We start from the raw sequence: 22,873 nt of genomic DNA on the forward strand, positions 1-22,873 counted from the left end.
ACGATTAGAATTGATACATCAGCTATGTTGATGTAGGAGAGAATTGTGACGGTCTATGAAATCTGCACTAGAGAAAAAAAATACAATAATATAAAGCCTTGTTAGATAGGAAAAATCAACATGAACTTGATATATTAAGAAAAAATATATTTTTCCTCTGTCTCAAAAAAGTCCCAGTAACTGGAACAGAAGCAGTTCTCTGGGCCCACATTACTACTCATTTGAACCTGTATAACTCAGTTTCAGGTCTCTATATTTTCTACAAAAAGTAACTAAAAATCTTTGAAGAGGAATTTGTTTTAATCTTGGGATGAGAAAATTCAGTGGGTCTAGAATACCCTGTTGTTGCCAGAGAGCAAAGATACTTTAAAAATACTGGGCATAGTGCTAAAAGGATAAAGGAGGGACAGAGGAACTCCTACAGCCCAAGCGATACCAATTGGAGCATAAAATCACTACCACCACCATCATCATCATCATTGTCATCATCATCTTACATAAATGGAAAAGATTGATATTAAGTGTCAACAAAGGTAGTTGTGATATAAAGGGGAAGTTGTTGGTAATTTTTTGCTGTTAGTAAGTTACAAGGTATTAAATACATAGCTAGTTTTTTTTTAACTTAATATACAGATACTATTAAACAGGATCTATTATCAAACATGAATGTGAACTTGTTTCTATCTATATGAGCGGCAAAGACTAGGAACCTGTAAATAGGCCAAGTAGTCCCTTCAAAATTAAGAGCTATACTATGAACATGACCAGCTTTTGTGGTCTCATAGCATCCAGAAAGGAATGAGCAAAGTCCATCAGTTCATTGCCACTAATGATTATACATAATAAATAATGAAAGGAGAGCCCAATGGTGTATCTTCAGATGATAAATTAGCTGAATGTCACACCTCCCCTGCCCTCGAGAGACAGCGTGGACCCACTCCCTCAGTTCCTAGGGAATAAAACCTCTAGATGACCCTGCTAATGAGACACTGATAGGACAGACATATGTAACATTCCAATTATACCAAAGAGGTCAATATATCATAATGACATAAAAATAGGTTTAAGTCATCTCTTCACAACTTTGGGTATAGACAGTTTCAGAAGATAGATATATTTTCCATGGTATAACTAGCACACTTCATAGTAAAAGGGGCTTGAACCACTGGCCTATACAACCAGATCCTCATCCTGATCTGAAATCAAAGGGTTAACAACTTAGACCTTGCATCCTCATAAGGTCTTTTTCTTTTTCTTTCTTTCTCCGCCCTCTGTGCCCCTTCCCCTGCCCAGGATCTTTTTCTTTAAGGGTGTAGTAAATTCTCTAAAATCCTGGGAAGAAGTAAATTTTGTATCACATAAACTTGCTAAGGCAGAAAAAAATTGGACCTCAGGAATGTGTAAGAATAACAATAAAAACGTAAGTTTTGTAATTATTGGGCTCATTTAATGTGTGCTTTTTGCTTTTAAAGACATTTAGGTTATTTAAGGAAATTTGATATATTGGATTTATGATTTTTAATCAGGTCCTTAAGAGTGTCACATTTCTATCATTGTAAATGATTAGGGAAATATGCTCTGTTAAATGTGTAAATTTTGATTACTTTGTTAAATAAGTAACATTTAGAGGAATGTTAATTATGTTTAAAGAAATATTGCTTAATAAGTTAATAAATCAGATTAGACACTAAACAATGCACAATGGTCATAAGCATTCCTCTCCAAGCACAAAAGTCCATTGGACAGTTAAGCCCATCAGAAGATAAAACCAATTTGCCATTCTCAGAGACTCAAGGCCATTAAAAAAGATTGCTATTCAGATAAAGATACCATGTGCTGAATCTCTTCTCTACAGATGGTGCTGATTTCGCAGATTTGGTGGGGTGTGCATTTTTGATCAACCTGTGTGGTGAAATTTTTTGCTTCCCCCACTTTCATTGCCAACTTAGAGCTGTTAATTCCGTACCTTTTGGCTCATCCGTCTTTCCTCTTGGGTTATCAGCTTTTGTGGAATCTTTCAAGGCTCCATATTCCTTTTCCATCTTAGCTGCTTCTTCCTTAGTACTATCTGTTTCTTCATGACTCTTTTCTGATGGTGCTGTAATCAGATTGAGCACTGTTGTTAGAACCCTATTTCCTATCCATTAACCAATTTGTAATGTAGAAATAAATTTGTTGAAAGGGTACAGCATAAGGTCAGATCATTTTTCAAGCTGAAAGGGATCTTAGTGATTGTCTAATCTAGTGATTGTCCAACTTCCTTACCCCATTTCACAGACGAGGAAACTGAGGCCCAGAATGGGAGAGATATGCACCGAGTTAGCAAAAGAGCTGGGCCAAAGCACCGACTTTCCAGATTTTGGTTTAGTGTTCTTTCCCTTCTGCTACTGTGTCATTAGAACATAGATTATTTTCCTTACTATAATCAAGGTAGGCAATGAAGTGGCATATGTCAGTTCCCAAAGTAAGTTTGAGTCTTCATTTCGAAGTAAAATAACTTGGTTGTTGTTCAACCTCTCCATGATGTTGTATTTTTGAACAACATTCTATGACTGAGAGTAGCACCTAAGAATTTGGGGCTATCGCAGGACTTCTTTCCTTCTGCCTCTTTCTTCACATTCCCTTATCCCTGGTCACCCTAATGCAAAGAGGAGAGTTGGACCCTTGCTGTCAAGATGCGATAATCTTTGCTCACTTGACACTTAAAAATAACTAATTTCCATACCAATTATACTTCAAAAAAAAAAAAAGTGAGGGGACAAGAGTTGAAAAAAACTATATTTCCTTCTGGCTATCTTCTATTGAATTTTAAAAAGTCATAAACCTTGAAGTAGCTAACCACTTGAAAACAATTGCAATGTATCCCTGTTGTAAATAAAATAGGAAACATCAAGCAGTCTAACAAAAAGCTTTGTGTTTTTTTTTTGTTTTTTTGTTTTTGTTTTTGTTTTTGTTTTTTTTTTCAGTAAAAACATTACTATAGGGGCGCCTGGGTGGCTCAGTCGGTTGAGCGTCCGACTTCAGCTCAGGTCACGATCTCATGGTTCGTGATGAGTTCGAGCCCCGCGTTGGGCTCTGGGCTGATGGCTCAGAGCCTGTAGCCTGCTTCTGATTCTGTGTCTCCCTCTCTCTCTGCCCCTCCCCCATTCATGCTCTGTCTCTCTCTGTCTAAAAATAAATAAACGTTAAAAAAAAATTAAAAAAAAACATTATTACTATAGAAAAAAAAGAAAAAAAGAAATGAGTCAGTTACTCTCATTATGAAAACCTCCACTAGTGCTATGATCTCTCTGTATTAAAAAAATTTTTTTAAATATTTTATTTATTTTTGAGCATCAGAGTGTGAGTGGGGGAGAGACCAAGAGAGAGAGGGGAACAGAAGATCTGAAACAGGCTCTGTGCTGACAGCAGCAAGCCTGATGCGGGGCTCAAACTCACAAACTGTGAGATCATGACCTGAGCTGATGTCAGACGCTCAACCGACTGAGCCACCCAGGCGCCCCTCTCTATATTTTTTGATGCGTAATTTTTCTCCATAGTTGCAGTATAATTTTGTCACTTTCTTTTGTCATTAACATCATCACAGAAGGATGTTTCCAGGTTATTGAAAACTACTTGAAAACATCATTTTAAAAGGCTATATAGTATTCCATCAAATATATGTACATAACAGCGGTGAAAGGGACACAAAATCATGGTTAAGAACTTGTGATCCTTCCTATTTTTTGTTCTTCCCTCCCCCCCTCAAAGCAGACTCCTTTGCACAGCTTGGTTCTGTGTTGTATTGGGTGGAAATGCAGAAGTGAAGAAACCAAGAGGGGGAATCACACAACATAGGGGCATAGACTATCTCAGCGGAGAGAAAAGACTTGGGAGGGGAGAGCCAGTGGAGTAGACAGGTGACCAGGGATAGTGGTCTGGAGAAACTGTGCTCTTGGGAGAGAAAAAAATACTGAAAGGAAAATTTCATGTATGTAGAAAATTTCATGATGTAGCCTCCTCCTTTTCCATGAGCCACCTCCTAAGAATCTTCAGGAAAGACCTACATTTCTTTTCAATGCTTCTTGGGGTCAGATTTCTATGCTGAGACTAGCCACAAAATAGCCAAGGTTATAGCTGCTTAATCCTATGGTAGGATTTCAGATTTTAAAACTTTTGAAATCTCTAATTATTTATCAATGTTTATTAAAGCCATTATTTACCACTCAAAGGGTTATTGTGCTCAAAGGTAGAAAAATAGTTAAATAAATCATACCTGGAAAAAGTTTGCTCTTATTGTCAGTAACATTTTTTTCTAGCTTGTTCTTGGTCTGAAGAGCAATAGTTTCATCCAAGTTTTCTGGAGTGAGGAAGAGAAAAAATGTAATTTTATTTCCTGAAGGATGATATCAACTGTTTAATCCTTACCAGAAATATCACAACGTAATTCCACAATATTAACACTGCAATTAAGATACTTTGATATGGATTTTATTTCTAGGAATCTACTATTCCATACTATTTGGGATCCTTAATTCAGCATCCTATTCAGTTAATTGCAGAAGCCTCTTCCACATCTCTGTGGCCACTGCTAGAACATGTCCAGTGTTGAAGCCTTTAATGGACACCTGTGGTCTGGGCCTCCTCAACACTTTCTGTAACTATACCTTGGTTTTCCTTTAGAGAACGCAAACCATTCCCATTCTCGACATATTTGCCTCAAGTGGGGAGTAATAACCCAGGCCTGGTTCCTCAGGGTCTACACCCACCCTGGGCTGAGTGATTGGTTCAAAGAGGAGCATGTGATACAAGCCAGGCCAATGAGATTCAATGCTAGGACCACTGGGAGAAAGAAGCCCTTTTCCTGCCAGGATTGCTGTACTGTGAGGATGGAGATTGCCAACCATCTTTTTTTTTTCATAGGAGAGCAGCTTGTCTAGAATGAATCAACATATGGAAAGTCAGTGCTTGGAGATGGGGAAGGATAGATTCCTAACACTGTTGGTGGACTTTACAAACCCAAAGTCAGACTATCCCCATCCTTGGACTCCTCAGTTACTTGAGGCAATGAATTCCCTTCCCACTGCCATACTGGAAAGCACAGCTATAAGTAGTAGTGGAAATATCTACCTTGTACCTAAGCCTTGTGGCATTTCTAATCTATTTCCATAGGATAAATGACTTAAGTATGGAATTTCTGAGTTACAGGGTATTGGTATGAAGCAATGATTGATCTGAAACAATGTCTTTGATCTACTGTTGAATTAAATAGGCCACAAAGTACTATGTATAACATGAGCCCATTTTTTTAAAACAAGATAAAACAAAGAAAGAAATGACAAAGGTACATGGGTGCACATACACACACATACACACACAGAAAAACATCTGAACAGGTACAAATAGACTGTCACCTGGGTGCTGGTATCATGAGTGACTTTTTTTTACTTCTTTTTTAACATAATTTTGCACTGACTGATTTTTTTAAATGAATATGTTCTTTTATAATGAGAAAAAAAACAGTAAAACTATCTTCATGTGGAAAAAAAATTGAGTTCATAGAGAGTAGTTCTGAATTATTTTGTCCTATGAGATTTTCTCTTCTGTTTAATCTTCCTCTTCTATCAGAGATCAGAGTAAGGGGCTGTGAGGTCACCTTCCCCAAAGGACATCAGAGATAAATGGTACTTATTGATTAACTAGACCAAGCAGGAAAACCAAAGGCTTTAAAACAAAACAAAACAACCTGCATGCACAAAGAACATCCAAGCTTATGCACAAAGCTCAAAGAATCAAAGGTCAGCAAACTTTTTCTCCAAAGGGCCAGATGGTAAATATTTCTGGCTTTGTGGGCTATATGGTCTCTGTTGCAACTATTCAACTCTGCCATTGTAGCACAAAAGCAGCCATAGACAACATTGAAACAAAGGAATGTGGCTGTGTGCCAATAAAACTTCATTTATGGACACTAAAGTGTGAATTTTATATAGTTTTCTCTTTTTTTAATTAAAAAAATACTGTATTTGTTTAAGTAATCTTTACACCCTATGTGGGGCTCGAACACACAACCCCAAGATCAAGAGTCTCACACTCTACTGACTGAGCCAGCCAGGTGCCCCTTTATATAGTTTCCTAGTGTCATGAACTACTATTCTTTTTTTATATTTTTTTCAACCATTTAAAAACGTAAAAGTAATTCTTAGCTGGTGTGCTATAGAAAAATAGGCAATGGGCCAGATTTGATTCATGGGCAGTAGTTTACCAGCCCCATTATAGTTCACAACATCCTTTATTTTACAAATGTAGAAACTGAGGCCCAGCTGGGTGAGTGTCTTGCCCCATGGGACAAAACTGGTCTGTGGCAGAACTGGACCAGGAGGCACAACTTCTGCAGCCTAATCCAGACCTCACTGGCTAAAATCAACTCTTTTAGTCCTGACTATCCAAACACAATTGAAAAAAAAAGAGGTCAAATTTTAATAAAATGGTCTCCATGGAGATATTAGAAAATGTTAATAAGACAAAATGAAATGTTTATACTCAAGCTGCTTCTATAAAGAATTGAAAACTCCTGGTTAATTTTATTTGTATGCATTATCAAGCTGGGCAATTCTGGTTACTCAGACGATTCAGACTGTTTTGGCATGAATGATAAAATTTGTGAGGTAGTTATTGCCAAATCCCTAATTGACTTTGGACAGTGAAAACTATCATAGTAAAAACAAAACAGATTGGACTCTCACCAAGGTAGGAAACACCTTCTTCTGGAGATATTGTGCCATACTTTACCATCATCTTCACAAAGTCAATCAAGGTTTTCATGATCGTAATCAGTGTTTCCTTCTCTTTTGCCTCTTTTTCTATATAAAAGGACAAAATAATTTTTAAAAAACTAGTGGAGTATAGCTTCCTCTTTCAGCATCAATTTATGAAGTACAGCATCTGATTGAAATATTTCTCCCTACATTTATAGCTGAAACCACATATATTTAATTTATAAAAAGTATAATAAGACTTGAACATTGGGAGTTGGAATTGGGAATATAGGATAATGTATAGATGTACTGAACTTCTTCAGAAATGGGCAATTATAACTTTTCTAAAAAGATTTACTTTAATCTAAAATATTTTACTAATGGAGTAGATGATAAAGAGACAGTTTGCAACCTGAGGTAATATGAACTCAAAAAGAAAATTGTAAGATTGGTGACCCACCAATTTTTCTTTACTCAGCCTGTATGCTTTTGAGGGCCAGAATGGCCTGTTTTCATAATCAAACTTAATATTTGAAAATAAAAATATACATGTATCTTTATTTTTTTAATGTGAGGTTGATTTTTTAATAGCAGTATATATTGCTTTCTAGACTTTATTTCGTTTGAAAGAATATATGCATGTACTAAAAATATTCCAACAGTATAGAAGTAAATAATAGTGAAAATAACATTTTCTTCCTATCCCCCAACTCCTACTCCCTGCAGGTAACCACTATTAACTGTTTCTTGGGAACTCTTCATATTTGACATACTGTTCTGCATCTTGATAGAAAATGGCTGATCATTCCATAGTTGTTCAGAATATATAACTATGTATATTTATTATATACATCTACATATATATATGTATATATATGTATATACATATATATACATATATATACATATATATATATAAATTCTAAAATTAAAAAAAAAATTTCCATTTTTGAAGAAAGGTGCTAGAGGAGAGCCCATTTTCCCTATTCTTTGAGTGGCCATGAAGGATTTCTTCTAAATACTCCTAGCCTTTCCCTCCATCTTTTCATCCTTCCCACAGATGAAGTTGGTAGGCAATGGGCATTAGTCTACATTTCTTGACTGATAGGGATTTGGAATCTTTCTTTTTTTTTTTGTTCCCCTGGAACAGTAGAAGTCAGGGACTTGAGAAAAGTGCCTGTTCTATAAATCAAACTATCCTAAGGATTGGCTGTTCCAACAATTAGACTGAGGATAGGGAATGAGCAAGCCCATTTTGGCTCTCACACTATGCTGTGTTCTACAACCCTTACAACCCAGTCTTTACCAGTATCAGAAATATTTTGGATTTCGAGCTGTTTTATTTTTTCTCCATTGGTTCAGACCTTGGGTGAGAGGGATGGGTACTATCAAGTACCTTAGTGTAAGTATTTAAATTAAAACCCTATAAATATAAAAGAAATAAAGTATGAGGTCAAGGAAACTGAAAGACAAAATAAAATAAATAAAACAAAAAAATATTCCATACAGTGGACTTTTTCAAATATCATGAAATCCTCAAGGTTGGGAGAGAAGAAAGATGAGAAAGGAGATAGGGAAGAGATCCTGGAAAAGCACTAGTAAATAACTTCAGCCATCACATTATTTCCTCAAGGTCACGTCTGTATAGGTGTTCAGTGTCATGCTGACACTGACAAGAAGTGACTCACCAAGATGACAAAAGTTCTGAGCTGGGCATTTGCCATCCAGTGGGGCAAGATGGCTCAAAATGGACCCTCAAGATATACAAGCCCTTCAGACACCAGCAGAGGGGCTAATGCCATCTGGCCAATGTCTGGAATTGAAGGACAAATGGGTGTTCTCCAGAAATGAAAGCACACTCTAAAGTCACTTCTTGGGGAAATACTTATTACAAATTTTCCTTCTGGGGCTGAATCTTTGAAAAGGAAGAGGAAAAACCAGAAGGCAGTGCAGAACATCTGTCTGGACAATAACAACCATAGAAAATTTGCCCATTATTATCTTCCTTGAAGATTAATCAAAATTAGAGATGAAATGAAATCTTCAGTTAACTTATTTTGGTGTACAGGTAAGAGAAAGGAACAAGGCAAAATAAGGACTTAGTTTTTTAAAAAAACATATCCGTTTCTAAGTGTGTTTTGGGCCCCTGTCTGCTGTGGTCCAATGCTTAGTTTACTTTAAGTCATTTCAAGACTGAAGCTGAAAGTGTCTAAAAAGCAAAAATCTGAATTGTTTTTAAAAGGACAAATTATGGGGGCACCTGGGTGGCTCTGTTGGCTAAATGTCCGACTTCGGCTCAGATCACGATCTCATGGCTTGTGGGTTCGGGCCCCGCGTCGGGCTCTGGGCTGATAGCTCAGATCCTGGAGCCTGTTTCGGATTCTGTGTCTCCCTTTCTCTGCCCCTCCCCTGTTCACACTCTGTCTCTGTCTCTCTCAAAAATAAATAAACATAAAAAAATAATAAAAAAAATAAAATAAAAGGATAAATTATGTTATACACACTGTTCCCACTAATAGAGGAAAATAAATGTAGCCTTTTTCTGTTTTTTAAAGATTTACAATAAGATTTGAGGCTGAGCAGTTCAGGCAGGGATGTTGACTTCTCTCCTCATCTGCACAGGGCTCACCTCAATGTCCCAAACACGTTCAGTGACTGTTTGCTGAACAAATAAATGAACCCTCTGTTAACAAGAAGATTAAATTATCCTGAAATTCCACCTTTCATGATTATCCTTTCCTAAATATTTCTATGACTAGCATACTTCTTTTGAAAAAAATTGATGTGATCTCTTTTCCCTGGGGTTACAATAAATTTCATTGAAGATTGCATTTAGAAACTGAAAACAGGAAGAAAAAAACCCCACCCACACATTTCCTGGAATTATTTTTTCTATTCCACATGGTCAGAAAACAGTGTTTACCTGAATCAATACTTTTCAGTAGTGCATAGAAGTTTGGGAAATATTGGAGTTCCTCAAAGTTGTCTTCATTGTAGATTTTAGTTCTTCTTTCCAAGCCATTTGTCAAGGTTAAGGTATTAGATACTGTTTCATCATTTTGTCCATTAGTAAAACCATCTTGAATTGCTGCCATTGGAGTCTACATTGGGGGAAAAAATCAATAAAAAATAAACATTTTGTTAGAGCTAATTACATTCCAGCTTGATTCTTTCCTCTTTGGTGCCCTTGAATGTGAAGTGAAATAACACCTCCTCCTTTGCAAGCTCCTGTAGGATCAAGCACTTTTCCAGGCATATGGGCATCTAGCCACATAGAAAGGTCACTGGGGCTGACAGACATATGCTTCACCTGAGGACCCTGGCTCCTGCTCCTGGAGAATAGACAGGGAATTTCTAGGTTCCCACTTGGCCAAGTTCTCCTCTATCAGTTCTTGTGAATGTCTTCTCATAAGACTGCTTTTTACCAAGCAGGAGAACTTTGAAGTTACAGAATATGTGGTGCCAAGATACAGGAAATCATGTGAGAACATCTAACACCAACAGAGCAGTCACACCTTGGGGACTTCTCCGTGAAATGTTAAGAGCTATCTGGAAGGGTACACAGGACACTTTTCTCCCAGACCTGATCCATTTCCAGTGTTCTGCATCTTAGTTAATGATCCATTGTCCATTCAGCGGACTAAACAGAAATTTAACAGTCTTCCTTGTCACTCCCTCTTCATTTCCTCCATATAATTCATCAGTAGTCTTGTTGGCTCTACTTTCAAGATTTATCCCAAATTTGTACATTTCTCTCTTTCTCCATTACCTGGCTCTAGTCCAAGTTGCTTTCATCTCTTGCTTTCTAACCATGTAACATCAACCACTTCCAATCTATTCACTGTATTTTCCATGTTATAGCCAGAGTTATCTTTTAAAAAGTATGGTCACATAACTCCTTTGCTTAAAGTCCTGCAGTGTTTTCCCATTGGTCCTACAATGAAGATCAGAATCCAAGGCCCTGCCTGGTCTGGCCTGGGTCCACCTCCCCTGGCTTATCTCTCACTGCTCTCTCTGTGTGCAGCCACCCTGCCCTTGTTGCAATACTTAGCTACTCCACACATTCTTCTCTACACATGGCCTCTCACGGTCACAGCCTTCAGTGTTTGGCTCAAGTCACTTCCTCAGGGAAGCCTTCCCTGAGCCTAAGTCCAGAATAGGCTCCCTTTTTATGAAGTCTCATAGAACCATGTTTCTTTCCTCATAGCACTTGAGGCAGTTGCAGTGAAAATATGTGAGTATTTGAAGACCATCTACTTCTTCCATTAGACCTTAAGCTTCGTGAAAGCAGGGATTCTATCTTTTGAAATAAGCATGTATCTCCAGTGCTAGGTTCATAATTGATACCTCAATAAATATTTATTGAATGAATTAATATTTCATTTGCATCAATGCATTTAAATGACATGAGCAAACAGGTCAAGCATATGAATGTTTTAGAGATGGGTGAAAAAGGAGTACAAAATGGGAATGAAGGAAAATACAGTAGCTGTGTCACTTTCAGTTCAGATGGTAAGCTTGAGTGAATGTCATGAGCCCTTTGATAAATCAAAAATGTTTTGGGTGGATCTTCAAAAGCTGTTTAAAAAAATGAAAGCTGGTGGAGATTGGAAGTACAGAGAGCAAAAGAGAGCTGTTATGCTATCTAGTAAAAAAAAAAATGCAGACCCGATTTCTGTTTTCTAGCCTCCTCTAAAAGAGGATTGTAAGCCTATACACTCTTTTTCCTTGTATTTGGGATAAGACGTTGGAGGGGATGAGGAGCCATGGGTCTAGGTGCTGTGATGGAGAAAATAGGAGAGGTGAAGAGTTTGATTTTTTTCTTATATATAACCCTCGGTGGTCAGCTCATCTAGAGTTTTACAGGGAATTCAAAGAGCGGAGAAAGATTTTTGTAGCTTGGCTGATGCAGAAGAAAAGATGAAGAGGCACAGAGTCCAGGGAGGGGAAGGAAGGATGGATGACTAGTCTAAGTAAAGGACAGTTCCAGGCCTCTGAACCAAAGAAAAGAGGAACGAGCAGGTGGAAGAGCACAGGATAGAATGGCGAAGCATATTCAGGCAACTAGCTCCGGGGAGTATACAGGCTGGTGTGGCAGAGGACCAAATCAACCCAAGTTTCTGTTTTTGGGATCTGGAGGCAGATGATGACATTCTGTGAACAGAAGTTGTATACCGAAAGAGCTGCGAAATATTTGATTTCAGTTCACTGACATTATACAAGCAGTTGTTTTGTGGAATGGTTATAACATTGCCACATAGCATTATGGATTAATTTACTGTGGAGTATAAGACATAACCTTTACTGTGTAATATAGTATAACCTATATCTTCATTTTCAACATAGAGTTGATTTATATATTTTAACTTGATATTTTGTGAGTATATATTTTATGTGGGTTAAATGTGTCACATACTCCAAATCTTCTCTGGCATCAAGTGAGGTATTACTTATATACAGATTGTATTAATTATATACAAATACAGGTGGACACATACATTCATGCACATGCATATATACACATATCCATAACATATGCATATGAATTCACATATACATACCACTTTCTCTGGTATTTTTCCAGCCTGACTTTCAGTCACGCTTATGGGTTTATTGGGTTCCTCCTCATAAGTGTTGGCTTCCTTTGAGATCAGTTTTTGTAAAACCTCTGCTACTTCATCTTCTAGTGTGTGTGCCTGGCTTTCTGTGATCTGTTAAAAAGTAGAAACATATGTAACTATTATTCTCATATTTATGATTAAAAAATCTAGACTAAACTCTGAACTTGAACACATTTTTACACAATGAGAGAATCTTCTGGTCCCTCTTTCTAGATAGCCCTTGTTTATGCCTCTGTTTGTTGTTGGACATTCCCCAGAACTCCTGGGAAAAAGTGCCTTTGGGCCATGCAAGTGATTAGCCTGTCTGTTGGAATCTATGGAACACTTATTTCTCAACCGTCAGCTACAAGTCATGACTAGGGAACCTCTGAAACAGGCACATTTAGGACCTTAGTAAAGCCTGTTAGGGCTGTATAAGGGCTGGGAGCCTGGCTGGGAGAGGATCAAATTGAATTGCTTACAGTTTCCCAAACATGGCATGCCTTTGTTCCTGTTATTGTCTTCTCATAATTCACGTATATTTTACTGCTGCTGGTTAAATCCTAATGATCCTTTTTTTAAAATGTTTTATTTATTTTTGAGAGAGAGGGAGCACAAGTAGGGGAAGGGCAGAGAGAGTGGAAGACAGAGGATCTGAAGTGAGTTCCATGCTTATCAGTAGGGAGCCTGATGCGGGGCTCGATACCATGAACCATGAGATCATGACTGGAGCTGAAGTCAGTTGCTCAATTGACTGAGCCACCCAGGAGCTGCCTAACTGTTTTAAGCTGACTTTAAACAGTTCCTTCTCTGAAGTTCTTCTTTATTGCCCAATTGGATATGGCCCATCCTCTGGCATGCTGAACTGCTTTTATGGTTTTGATGCAGCTTGCATTGTGGACGTGTGCGTATTTGTGTGGCTCTTCTGGTAGACTATAAATTCCTAGAGGGAAAGAATGTTGTCATATTTGTCCTCAAAACCTACAGTGCCTAATATAAAGTAGATGTATTATAAACACTTGGCTACAACTCAGATCATGTGGCTTGGCTTCTTAGTAAATTCCAAACTGTACTAAGAAATGGGTTTATTCTTATGCATGACTTACTAGGCCAAGATTCAACAGTTTAGAAACAATCTTGTCAAATACTCCTCTGTCATTTTCCTCATAAATCCTGGTAGCAATTTTCTGGACAATGTCTTCAGCAGTTAAAGGAGTTCCATCTAGTTGATGAAGGCCATCTGGATCATCTAGACAGAGCAATCACAGTTTCACATTATAGTTATCATAGGCCTATTTCAGGATCATACTATACTTACAATCTATACCTTGTTCTTGTACACTTAGATATATTTGGAATGTATTTATGATACTGCTTCATTCACATAAATTGTTGGTTTGAAATATAATTTTGCTTAAAGTTAAGAACCTATGATGATAATGGAAATTCTGAAATCTTCTTACGTGACTGTAAGAAAAAGGAAGATCTGAAGACACCACAAAAGGCCTCTCTATTTTTTATTCTAATAATACAAACAAGATTACACTTTTAAATTTTACAGTATGCCACATTTGTATAGTATGCTATATTGTTCAAAACACTCTTCTACATATTATATAATTTGATATTCCATTTCCACACAAGGAGTAGACTGGTAACATCCACATGTGTATTTCTTCTGCTGGCAAATTCCTGGGCTGATGGTGGGGGAACCTGCCTCACACCCAGAATCAGAGAGGGTGTATTGAAGATTTTATGACTTATCTGGAATAAATATTTACTTCTAACTGAACATGTGTCAGAACTCCTTTATGGAAGACAGCTTAATGTGATAAGCCCCTTACTCCAGAGAATAGGGAACTTACTTTATGTGTATGAAATTTAAACTTTTAAAATGAGACAACAGATTTGAACAAAGCAATATGTAAATCTATGTAAATCTCTGCAGAGATGTTTGCAAATACGTATCCTTAGCTTTCCTGGGAATACACCAGCAACATTACTTCAGAGTACAGCAAGAGCCCATCCTGAGGAAGGACACAGTAGGGTTGGTGGCATATCCAAGAGAACTCTTGGGGAATCCGTTTGTCTTTTGTAACCTACACCACATCAAGCAATATGTTAATATGTGTAAGTTTACAAGGCACTTAACTCCTCCTGTCACCTCTAGCAGATCTGAAAGATCAGAATTTTAACCCATGATACCACTGTTACCTCTATATCCTTGGATGACTGTAAAGGGAGATAATAGGATTATCTGTTTCATGGGATTCTTATGCAGATCAGATGAAATAAGATGTAAATGTTCCTTTAAACTGCCAAGTACCATATGAAAGCTAATGTGCAGTATTATATGAAAGCTAAATGTCATTATATATAGTGGATTTGTACATGAAAAAAAGTAACTACGATTATCTTCTAGAGAAATGGAAATTGAGTCTCTGGTCAAATTCTGCCCCAATAATTCTGATCATATTTACTCAAAGAAAGAAGAGCCTAATATTTCTAATCTGATCCTGTCCTTTTCTTCCATGGCTTTGGGGATTCAGACAAGGAGTTTCTCTCATGACCTTTCTTCTAGAATGTATACACCTGAAGATATATGCTGCCTTAGGCAGAACAGTTTCTTGTTGTTTGAAAAGAAGCTTAGGAAACTGAGTAGGGTGATTATAGATGGAGAACTGGAAGTTTCCTGGTAGTAGATTATTGCTGAACTGTCAACCAATCCATTAGCTATGAGCCCTTTGAGCCCTGTGTACCAGAGTGACTAATAAGCAGAAAAGACCCTAAGAAAAAAAACTCCATAAGATCAGTTCCCCTCCAGACTGACTGAAAATTGGGTTCATTATCCATTTTTTTCAGGAGCAGAGATTATTATTTAGGTCTGATGCTTCCATTTGTGGGTTGTAAGACTGACTCTAGGGATTAATGTGAAGCAGAAACTGCCCAAGGTCTGTGCAGAGGTGGAAAAATTTATTTCCCTTCCCACTTAATCCCTTAGGATCTGAAAAAAAGGAAGCATACTGTTTGCCTGCTGGAGCTGGAAAATAACTGAGATGACTGTTTTTCAGTTCATTTACTTCATAACAGGGAGAACATAAGCAACACTCTGAAGAAACAGCCTCTTCGCTTTGCTGCACTGCTGCATTCTCTTGAGCCAGGAACTTAGGACTCTACTAGCAGACCTTTGCTAGATGGGGTTAAGAGTTGACCACTTGGGCATTGCTCTTTACTTTCCATTGATTTTCCCTGGCTTCTCTAAAATGGACAGAATTACTCAGAGTGACTTCTTTTTTCTCATCAAGGAGTATTTTACCCTCCTACATATACCCTCAGAGGGAAGCCAAACATGAGTTCAATGTTCATAACTTTTTTAAAGCAGCTACAACATCCTAAGTGGGTGTGAAAGGGCCATCTTCCAAGTCATCATTTTCCCAGTTACTCTTTTAATCCTTGGCATCTATTATGGCACTTGACATTCATTTGTCCAGTACATTTTTATTAAAGTCTTAATATGGGCCAGAACTGGAAACACACTGATAAATAGTTTAGGCATGATACCTAACTACACAGAGCTAACTGTCTAGTTCAAGTCTGAAACATAGCAATTGCTCAATGAATGTCTGTTTGGTGAATGCACTCAGGAGCCCTGAAACACTGCTTTATAAAAGAAATTTGGAAAAATCCTGAATCACATATACTGTAGAAAACACAGAAAAGGAGAAGTGATGGGCCCTACAAGCCCATCTGGAGGTTTCCTAAAAGTGTGAAAGTACCCTGCAGAAGTTCGGCTTCCTTACTCTCCCTTCTAGGATGTAAGTCTACATGACTCTGAGGTTCCAGTTAACTTGGTGTTCCCAAACCCACCTGGTTCCAGGATTCCCAAGGTATGAGAGGAGACCAGTAATTCACTCATAGAGCCCACTCTCTCCAACAATCTTCTCTGTAATTTCAGGTGGACTTGAATGACTCCTAGGGTAAACCTAGAGCTGCCAGGGCTAGTACTTCGTAGTTACAAACCCATTTGGGATGGTAATAAAATGTTGAACTATTTAAAATAAGTTACTCAGGTTAGTGGTTGGATCACAAACAGATCTATGCCTCTGCCTGCATATACAACCAGTTTGACCAAAAAAAAAAAAAAAATGTAGTCAAACATTAGACTAATTAAAATTTTTTTTTAAATCAAATGGTCAGTTCAGTCAAAGTGGTTGAAACTATTTTATATGAAGCTATACCCAGTGTCTATTTCTAGTCTAAATATTTTAGGTTAAAAGTAGAATTCAAAAGAAATTTCCTTGAGTAGTATGCCATATGAAATGTTTCAAAATACAAACCATCTCCCTTATCCCATTCATATACAAAACAATTCTGAATTTTCCTCAGCCTGTGATATCCAATGAAAGTCAAATTTAATTGATAGTTGTGTTCTGGTGGAGATAACCAGCATAATGCTCTTGTGACCATGGAACATTAAAGAAAATCTGTAGTCACTCTTAAGCAGTGATTCTCAGCACAGAAAACACACTCTCTTCATCAATGCTTAGGTACAATAGTTCGCTTATTCCCTTGTATATATTATTTTATTTGTTCATTCATTCATTTACTCATCTATTCATGCAGTGAATTCGTAAGCATTCAGACACTGGAGCTACAATGTTTCTGTACTAGTGAAGTTTTCAGTTTAATTAAGGAGAAAGGCAGAAATCATAAGTAGACACACTTAGGAACGTAAAATTACAAATTGCATTAAGTGTCACGTGTGAAAGGAACAGGTTTCTATCAGATCATGTGTATTGGATGAACACAGGAACCTGTCCTTGCAGGACCTTGGAGGCCACAGTAAGGCTTTTGGTTTTTATCCCAAGAGAAATGGGAATCTACTAATGGGTTTTATGCAAGAGTATCAAGCTCATACTTGTATGTTGAAAAGATTACTCTGGCTGCTATGAGTTGGAGAAGGGCAGAGTGGATGCTGGAAGGTCCATGAGAAGATTTTGCTGTAGTTCAAGTGAGACATGATTAGAGTTTGGATAAGGTGATCAAGCATGGTGATCTTGGTGGTGATCAAGGTTAGAGGGATAAAACCCTACTATATATATTATATAATATATATACATTATATAATATAGATCATTTATATGTATGATATGTATGGTGTGTGTGTGTGTGTGTGTGTGTGTGTGTGTGTGTATAAAGTACTGGTTGCCTGCTGGAGCTGGAAAACAACTGAGATGACTGTTTTTCAGTCATATATGCAGTATATGAAGTCTGATATATACATACATATATATGAAGTCTGGGCTAATGTTAGGAGACATCAGGCTATGGATGGTAATTAAGGCCATGAAAAGGTTAGAATGACCTATGGAGAAAGATATGACTAGGAAGAGAACATTGAGAAGAAAATAATGATATTTCACCTTTTCTGGGGAATATTTTTTGATTTAATTAGTTGAGAATTAAAGATTTTTTTCTTTGTACTCATAGTTAAAATAAATTGGAATGTTAAAATGATATTTAATAGCATAAAATATAGACAGCAGATTTAAATTGATTTCAAAGCATCAGTAAAGGAAACTTCAAAAGAGAAACTAAAATTTGGGCTTCTGTGGAGCTTAGGCCTCACAGAAAAAACTGGGCTTTTTCTTCATTTTGGTCCTGACTAATAAAGGACAATGAATATATAATGGCTGTTTTTAAAACGTAGGACTTTCTCCTAACCCACAATGGGAAACTCCAAATTAGAGCAAGCAAATAGGAAGCAAAAGTTCTTTTTCCTCATTTACCTTGAAATTTATGATTCAATCCGCTCTTAGTAGAATCATAATCATCAATCAGTCTTCGATTCTTGGTTGAATCAACATCTTCCACATTCAGTTTATTATCATCTGGGGAGCTTCTTATGGATTGTCTTTCTTTCTCAATTTTTTCCTTTTCCGTTATTGCCTTTAGCAGGTTCAAGTTATCAACAAAGGAGTAATTGCTTTCACCTGGCTTGTTTTCTAGAAGAAAAGCCCCCAAGCCCAACACATCCACTTTAGTTAAGATTTTCATAACCTACATTATTTAAATTAATATCAACATAATTTCTTTTTACCTGGAGGGTATGTTTTTTTAATCTTGTCTGCCTCTGCTTCAGCAATCTAGGAAGTAAATTGGAGATAGACCTGATTTTAAATCATTGCTCCCCCACTTATCCAATATGACAGCTAAATGATTCAATCTCTGTGGGATTTAGTTTTCTTATTTGAAAATGTAGATAATAATTTCTGTGTCAAAGCACTACCACAAGGATTAAATGAGATAAAATAAAGGGCAGATGGTCTATAAATATTAATTCCCTCTCCTATAATATTGGTGAGAGATAAATCTCAGATAAATTAAGCAGCCTTACAACAGAATGGATGTGATGTTGAGCTTACTGGGTTATTATACAGTCAGTCTTATGTATTATACAGAATTCTATGTATATAACTGTCAGGATATACAAATTTCCAAAACTATATTTTCCATCCTAAGTTCTGTCAATGTATTATTAAGCTCTTGAAATTTGTGAATTCAAAATAGCTAAAATGTTACAGCATAATTACATTAAATATAACTAAAATAAAATGAAATAGCATTTATAATTTTACTTTTGACCTACCTGTTCATTCAAAGGTCTTTCTGCACTTAATTCGCTATTATGTAGAGGTTTGTCTAGAATCACCAAACACAAATATAAATTTAATTGTGCACTGGAAAGACACACTATGTCTCTTACTACATAAAATCTCCAAAAAAGAGAAACAAATATTAAGATAAATGTTTTTGGATGACTGTGGAACAAAAATATGTATTAACAAAGATAATCAAGATAATACAATAACAATCTTTATCAACGTTGCCTTGCTTATTATCCTGGTGTACTTACTGAGTTAATAAAATTGCACTTTTATTTTTCTGCCCAGAAATCTAACATATAGTTCTAACACTTGGCTCACCAGCTGTTTTCAACTAGATAGAGCATAATTTGGATTGGCATTATTAGCACATTAAAAGCTCTTTTATCATATACTGCACATATCATGAATAAAGTATCGGAGAAAGGTTATAAGACAACTAGAAAAAAAAAATAGACAAAAAACAGGCCACTTTGTAAGGCAGAAAAATCATCCCCCAGCCCCGTTTCAGAATAAGGTATTTTAAAACAACCCATGTTATTACTCTATCATTCAAAAAGTGTAGGGGAAAAAAAATCTGCCTTCCTGCTCTAAATTCTAACTGATTTCTGTCAATATGAACGGATACTGTCTGATCAGAAAACGAGGCAAGGTGATTTACAGTTCACGGGATTATGCCAAGCTTTACCTTTTCGTGGCGAAATAAAAGGGAGATGGGAAGAAAAGTGTCCACGTACCTTGGCTGCCTCCCGGCTTGGGGAAAGCTTGAATTGGGCTGCTTTGGAGCACCAACACCAGAATCCAAGTGCCGGTCCAAAGGAACCCCATTCTTCTACGCTTGGCTTCAGATACAGCCTGGCGCCGGGCTCCCTGAGCTGTGGCTTTTGTTATGAATGAAAAGGAGGAGTAAAAACAGGAAGAGCTAGGAGGGAGGGTGTGGGGAGGGTGAGTGGCAGGGACCCAGCGGCCGGTGGAGCTCCGTGCGGCTGCAGAGTAAAGCGATTAGAAAGGCTCCAGGCGCTCGGGAGTCAGGTCCTCAGGTGGAGGAGAGCGCTGTCCGCCGTGTGGGTGCTGAAGTTCCTGTGACGCGAAGCCGGCCGCGGGTCCGCTAGGGCGTAGCCTTACTCTCTCTCCTTCCTTTAGAGGAAGTGAGGAAGGAAGCGCATGCTCCTTGAGAGCCAGAGGCGGGAAGGGATGGCGTCAGCGACACCAACGCTACTCCAATCCCCCGAGAATGTAAGGGGGGAGGGGAGACTGGCAGGCTAGCGTATTTTCTGTGCCGCAGTCTTACGGGTGCCCCTGCGCTCAGGGTCACCTGGATTGCCATAAGCTTGGACGTCATTGTCGTAACTTCCCAACTAGACGTTACCTCAAGGACCAAATGACTTCCCTGCTCTTGCACCTGTCAAGGAGAGATAACCTTGTATGAAGGTTTTTGCTTTGGGATAGTTCTGGGATATCTGCCCCAGAATTCCTTCTTTCTGTTCCACCTGCTGTACCCAAAAGGTAGATGTAATTCTTACATACATTCGTAGAGAAGCCCTGCCTTTGTGATTTGAGTTGACATACAAAACGTCTCTCAGTACTTTTATTTCTTTCTTAGCTCTATGCAGTCTTTTGAATTGGGAAATTCAAGGAACATTATTTCAAATAGTCAGATTGTTGTTACACTTTCTTACTGTCCTAGATGCTAAAACAGAACGAATAAAATTATTTGTTTCCCCAAGCATAGATGTCCTCATCAGTCTTGAGTAGGTAAGCATCAAGGGCCAGTTTCATTGTGAAATTCTCCCTTCCCCACTAAGGGGAAAGCTTCCTCTTCATCACCACAAGTGCCACAAAACAAACAAACCAACAAACATTTCTGTAAAATTCTCCCCCAGGATTCAATTATGCTTAAGAGCCTGGCTGTTTCAGAAGTCTTTGAAGAGAGAAGATAGTCACAAAAAGTATTTACATCATAACTGGGTCAGGAGGTGCTTCCTACATTCTGAGAATATTCCCCGAAGCCTAACATTATTGCATAAAAGGAGTTATCAAAAGACTTTTAAATGATGAATACAAGCAACAGTAATGTGAGCAGGGTGCTGAGTAAGCTCTTTAGTTTCTGATTTTTAAACAGAGCTTGGAATCTTTCCTTTGGACTGTGGCATGCTGGGAACCAGTCTGAATAATGACCAAATAGAAGGATTCAGCACAATCAGGCCTTTGATTTCTGCACCCTTGCTTTTCAAGGAGCAACTTAGTCATTCAAGTACCTAAAAACAAACAAACAAACAATCTAACAAACAAATCTCCCTTGTTCTGAAGGTTTTTGAGTTTGGAAGTCACTCAAATACTTCCCTTTAGAATCTGAAGAGTACTTTCAATCTAACAGCTACTTCAAGACAAATAGTTTTTTCTTGGCACTGATAACATAGCATTATTATCCCAGCATACTAGTATACTGCATTAAAAAAATCATCACAATTTATAATCTCAGCTGAGTGAAGGGTAAATTTCCTTAGGTTCCTCTTCTTTTTTATTTATTTATTTTGAGAGAGAGAAGGAGAGAGAATACCAAGCAGGCTCGCACTGTCAGTGCAGAGCCTGACACAGAGTTCAAGCTCAAGAACTGTGAGATCATGAACTGAGGCAAAATCAAGAGTCGGACGCTTAACTGACTGAGCCCCCCAGGCACCCCAAATTCCTCTTCTTTAAAACAGAGAGGACCAGCTCTGTTTACCTCATGTTATTGTGGGGATCAAATGGTACATGTTTTAATCAAGTGATTTTGATGCCAAGAATATTTTAAAAGACACAGCTTAAAAATAAATCATAAAATATTTTCAGCATTTAAGAAACATCGCTGAATATTATGTGAAATAGTCATTCACCAATCCTGACACTTGCTGTATTGCTCACCTGATTCCTCAGTCTCACTTTATTCTTCTTTTCATTCTCCTCCATTTTTCCTATTGATATACGGTTGACACACAATGTAACATTGGTTTCAAGTGTACAACATAGTAATTCAACAACTGTGTACCTTATGCTGTGCTCACCACAAGCGTAGTTACCATGTGTACATCGCTATCACAATAGCACTGATTACATTCCCCATGCTGTATGTTTCATCCCAGTGACTTATTCATTTCATAACCAGAAGCCCGTAACTCCCATTTCTGTTCACCCATTTAGCCTCACTCTCTTATTTGTCCTGTTTCTGACTCACTTCTCCCCTCAATATGCTTGCAGTTGAGAGAGAGGCTCAGGGTAGAATGAAGGTAAGAGATGGCTACTGAGCACACTGCATTACTTACGCCCCAAAATTTTAAAGGTGTTTAACCTTTCTCTGCCATTTGGAATCAAGGCGACTGTATTAAGTGGACACTGAATCTAGAAACATGTTATGTTTCTGATCAAATCACCATGGAACACTGAATAAACTGTAAGGCATGGATTAGTTTATATTCCTCAGTCCTATGGATGTTTCTGCTGGACACAGTGTAGGTCTGAATGAAGTGATCCTAAGTTTCATTTAGTCATTTAGCAGATGTTTATTGAGCACTTGAAATGTAGCAAGTATTAAGATAATTGTTGGGCACACAAAAACAAACAAATAAGATGGCCACTGCTAGTCTTACAGCCTAATAAAAAGAAAAGACTGTGCTTATAACAACACAACTATTTACTGACTGAGTGACAAATCCTACATATTGATCTCATTTCAATGTAAGTGAGCAAATAAACACAAAAGCGTGTTATGGGTCCTCTGTTTTACATGCAGAGTTCAGGTAGGGTGCAAATAATGAAATGGATGGTCAGGCAAGGTTTCAAAGAGAAGATATCTCTTTTTTGTTAATATTAAAATATTAAAATATTTGATTATTGT

At 37.6% G+C, this 22,873-nt stretch overlaps 1 protein-coding gene across 1 annotated transcript in view; it reads right to left on the reverse strand.

Moving 5' to 3' along the window:
- SCG3 (secretogranin III) overlaps positions 1-19,937 on the reverse strand; it is a 32,987-nt gene extending 13,050 nt beyond the window's left edge. The window contains exons 1-10 of the mRNA XM_007081850.3: positions 19,737-19,937; positions 18,984-19,036; positions 18,435-18,480; positions 18,124-18,339; positions 13,441-13,583; positions 12,296-12,445; positions 9,658-9,835; positions 6,723-6,839; positions 4,256-4,339; positions 1,967-2,098 (exon numbers count right to left, since the gene is read on the reverse strand). Coding sequence (XP_007081912.2) covers positions 1,967-2,098; positions 4,256-4,339; positions 6,723-6,839; positions 9,658-9,835; positions 12,296-12,445; positions 13,441-13,583; positions 18,124-18,339; positions 18,435-18,480; positions 18,984-19,036; positions 19,737-19,827 — 1,210 coding nt within the window. The 5' untranslated portion in view covers positions 19,828-19,937. The remainder of the gene's footprint in view (positions 1-1,966; positions 2,099-4,255; positions 4,340-6,722; positions 6,840-9,657; positions 9,836-12,295; positions 12,446-13,440; positions 13,584-18,123; positions 18,340-18,434; positions 18,481-18,983; positions 19,037-19,736) is intronic.
- Positions 19,938-22,873: the final 2,936 nt, after the last annotated feature.

Source organism: Panthera tigris, chromosome B3, assembly GCF_018350195.1.
Source record: "Panthera tigris isolate Pti1 chromosome B3, P.tigris_Pti1_mat1.1, whole genome shotgun sequence".
Lineage (NCBI taxonomy): Eukaryota > Metazoa > Chordata > Mammalia > Carnivora > Felidae > Panthera > Panthera tigris.